This window comes from Chenopodium quinoa, unplaced genomic scaffold (assembly GCF_001683475.1).
Source record: "Chenopodium quinoa cultivar QQ74 unplaced genomic scaffold, ASM168347v1, whole genome shotgun sequence".
NCBI lineage: Eukaryota > Viridiplantae > Streptophyta > Magnoliopsida > Caryophyllales > Amaranthaceae > Chenopodium > Chenopodium quinoa.
In genome coordinates this window covers 2,830,773-2,835,101 of record NW_018744290.1, presented here as the reverse complement: position 1 = coordinate 2,835,101, position 4,329 = coordinate 2,830,773, and the positions used below count along the sequence as shown (strand labels likewise).

At 34.3% G+C, this 4,329-nt stretch overlaps 1 protein-coding gene across 1 annotated transcript; it reads left to right on the top strand.

The window, feature by feature from the left end:
• The first annotated feature begins 434 nt into the window (after positions 1-434).
• LOC110695300 (protein HOTHEAD-like) lies at positions 435-3,721 on the top strand. Its single transcript, XM_021872558.1, has 5 exons — positions 435-684; positions 1,101-1,751; positions 1,962-2,350; positions 2,583-3,160; positions 3,500-3,721. Exons 1-5 carry the CDS (start codon positions 603-605, stop codon positions 3,546-3,548), a joined length of 1,749 nt encoding a protein of 582 aa, XP_021728250.1. The 5' UTR covers positions 435-602; the 3' UTR covers positions 3,549-3,721.
• Positions 3,722-4,329: the final 608 nt, after the last annotated feature.

The following is a 4,329-nucleotide window of genomic DNA, read 5'->3' as shown; positions in this document are numbered from 1 at the left end:
AAGGTTATTAATTCATTCTTAGTATTTTTTAAATGAATGCATTGATATATACTTCAAACAAAAAAATGATAGAATAAATTTAAGTACTACAAGCTAGTTAGAGCATATATATGATTAATATGAAATGACTTAGTATACATTTCAAAACAGAAATCTTATATGTTCTAGAATAAGAAGTACATTTCAAAACAGAAAGAGTATACATCATAACCAATAAGGCAATGATGTCCAACCAATTTAATTAGCAATGGTCCAAAATTGTATAAAAACTATGATCATTGGTTGAGCAATAATATATATTTCCCTCTCTCTATAACAACCACATCATACGCAATTAAATGCAATTTCTAGGGTTACATCTACTAACCAATGTACTTAATTCTTATTTATCTAGTAGCTAGCTTCAAAAATTCATGCCATAATAAAATGGTGGTCCAATCTAGAGGGGTGGAGGTTGGAAGTTGTAGAATTAATCATATGATTAGAAATTTGTGATATTATTACATTATATATAAACTCATCATAGAACCATATTCTATACTATTATTTTGCTGTTACTTGTTTAGTAACCCTTTAAAAAACCTGAACGAATATACACCGTGATGGATTTGGGGTCATGGAGAATTGTTCTCTCTCTTTTTGGAGCCATTTCTTTGGTCTTTTCTACTTGTTACTGCAACAAAGGTACGTATACATGTATGAGTAACATAAATTTAATAATTATGTGTTAGGTTTTTTTTTTCCCCATAATTTTCACTTTCAAACCATCTATACATGTAAGATTTTTTTTTTTTTTTTTTTTTTTTTGAATAGATACATATAAGATTTTAATGAAGAAAGCTTAATGTTGTACTTTAATACGCTATTATTTTTTCAACTTTTTAATTAGTATGAAAAATTTACGAATTTTTGTACTCCGTATATAATTTCGTATAAGTTAATTGTTAAAGACTTATTTTAAAAGACAATTTCCAAAATCGCGATGGGGTATACCAGAGATACACTTGTTTGTACTAGCTAACGATGAAAATCTCCAATTATGTGAAGAAAAAGTGCATTTACTTGAAATTTACATTTTCGGACAATATTATTGTATGCAGCTCCAAACTACTCTTTCATGAAACCAGCAACAGTTGCACCACAAGTCTCATACTATGACTACATCATCATCGGTGGTGGGACCGCGGGTTGCGCATTGGCAGCCACCTTGTCCGAGGGGGCACACGTCCTCCTTCTAGAGAGGGGCGGGGCACCATATGGAAAAAAAGTTGTAGAAGAAATGAGTGGCTTTGGAGCCAACCTAAGCGAGGATGATGTTCACAATTACAACTCCACAGCTCAACAATTCGTGTCAGAAGACGGGGTGGTGAGTTCACGTGCCCGTGTGCTCGGTGGTGGTTCGGCCGTGAATGCAGGGTTCTATAGCCGTGCAGGCACAGACTACGTAGCCAAGGTTGGATGGTCAGTGTCCTTAGTGAACGACTCATATGCATGGGTTGAAAAAAAGGTAGCATTTAAGCCTCCAATGTTGCAATTTCAATCGGCTTTTCGAGATGGGCTAGTAGAAGCTGGGGTTAAGCCCTATAATGGGTTCACATATGATCATATAGTAGGAACTAAGATTGGAGGAACTATATTTGATCACAATGGAAAGAGGCACACTGCGGCGGATTTGTTGGAGTATGCTAATCCTAATACAACCGTCATTTATTTGTTTGCTACGGTTCATAAGATTTTGTTTCGAACAAAAGGTAATATACCCTTCTTTTCACATTTCATTCAATAACTTGTATTTTAGGCTATCTGTAATCATTTACACGAACTTGACATTGTGACATAAAAAAGTGAAAAGTGTTGCATATTGGTTTAGTGTCATAATATGGTTTTGACAATGATGCTAATTTATACGGAGTACTTGAATTTAATTATAATTTGCTAAAAATGGAAATTGGATGAAACAGGGCAATATTCTCAAAAACCAAAAGCTCATGGTGTAATATTCAGGGACTCAAAGGGGATAAAGCACAAAGCATATGTAAAAGCAGGGGAAATGAATGAAATAATATTATCAGCAGGTGCATTAGGAAGCCCACAATTGTTGATGTTAAGTGGAATTGGGCCAAAAGCCCATCTAAAGCAACATGGGCTTGAGGTGTTAGTGGATCAACCAATGGTGGGCCAAGGCATGACTGATAACCCAATGAATGCTGTGATGATCCCTTCACCAAATCCTGTTGAAGTTTCTTTAATTCAAGCTGTTGGTATCACTGAGTTTGGTAGTTACATTGAAGCTGCTAGTGGTACAAACTTTGCCAATTCCATTATTCACTCAATTCCTGCTTCTTACAAGGTGCATTATTTCACTACTCTCTATTATTTAGCGAGTTCCGTTCAAATCGAAAATTTACACAACATTACCTAATTATAATATGATCTAAACTTATTTTCCTGACACGTAGATAGAATGGTGAAAAGAACAAAGTCTTAATTGAAAATTTGAAAATACACAATTATATTCGGGTTGGTTATAATACCAACTCGCTAATCCGGACTAACTTTTGAAAGTTTGATTTCTTTTGCAGACAAGCCAACCCACAAGCAACCAAGACAAAGATCAAAAGACACAAGTATATGATAAAAAAGCATATGAATACATTAATTCAGTAGCAAGTGAAAAATTATATGCGGGTCTAATACTTGAGAAAATCATTGGGCCTATTTCTTCAGGACACCTATTACTTAAGACCAAAAATCCAAGTGACAACCCTTCAGTCACATTCAACTACTTCAAAGAAAAGGAAGATCTAACAAGGTGTGTTAAAGGGATGGAGACCATAATCAAGGTAATTAAATCAAAATCATTCACCAAATTCCGGTACTCGGAGTTAACAATCGAAAGTCTTTTGACCACCATGGTGAATCTCCCCCTCAACCGATGCCCTAGGCCGGCCAACGACACCGGACTATTTACAACACTTGAACAATTTTGTAAGCAAACGGTCATGACAATATGGCATTACCATGGAGGTTGTCAAGTTGGTAGAGTGGTTGATAAGAATTATATGGTTTATAATGTTAGTGGTTTAAGGGTTGTTGATGGTTCTACATTCTATGCCTCTCCTGGGACTAATCCTCAAGCTACGGTAATGATGCTTGGAAGGTATGCCACTAATTAATCATTTTTACATTGTTTTTACAATGTCTAGACTTTTGTGCTTATGTTTGCGCGTGTTCTTTTCACCTAAAAATCCTGTATATAAACCTATTGATGATATAACTTTTTTTATTGGACTTTATCTTAACTTAGCTTATTACCTATAAAACTTATCTTATAGAGCAAAGTCGTGAATTCGTACTATGATGTAGATGGATTTTGAACGTATATATTGAATAGAGAGACCTATAGAGTTTATTAGTCCGAAGTTATGAACACAACCTTTGTGTGTGTTATATGCTACAAGAAAATAAACTAATGGATTAGTTTATTTGTTATATGCAGATACATGGGAAGAAGAATTTTGCAAAGCAGGATTGCTGCATTAAAGTAGATGGAGTATCATGGATTAATCATTTAAAATTGTTCTTTTTTTTTTACCTCTTTTTCCTCTAACTTGAAGGGAAAAAACTCAACATTGTCAGAGAATTTTCATTGATAGCATACTATGTGCCTTCTTCCATTGTTAATCACATGACTGGAAATTTAGAACTGATATTCCTTTTTAAAAATTGTCAATTCAAGGAATAACAAATATTTTGCTTAAAAACAAAATGGATACATGCTATACTCTGAAGCGTAGACAAAAGTTTACTAACTAAACTAGTTCGCATCCACTTTGGGTATCCTCAATTAATGTTCGACTTTAATCTAACGTTGTAGATTGTTAATCAATGCTTCCAAAATGTTTAATGCTTGATAAAATAATAATAATAAAGAGTAAACCTTACAGTAAAGTGTACAGGGCAAGTAGACTGAGACATTCTACAACGGAAAATAGCAGATAAGGAGACACAACATTCGTCCAACTTATTACTCCGTATCACATTACTAGTTTAGATCACATAGTTTATAATTACTCCGTATCACATTACTTGTTTAGATCACATCGTTATCAAAGAAACAATTTATATTGTGGTAAGTTTAAGCTTGTTTAAGGCGAATACCTGAGATAGAAACAACGTGATCTAAACTTAGTCCAATCTTACGATTCGACTTAAACAAAGTTTCAAGCCCAATACCTGAGAAAGTACAACACCATTGGGTCTGTGACGGGCCCAGTAGTAATAACTGTATCTACTTTAACTAATTGGACCGTAAAGCTTGACACATAC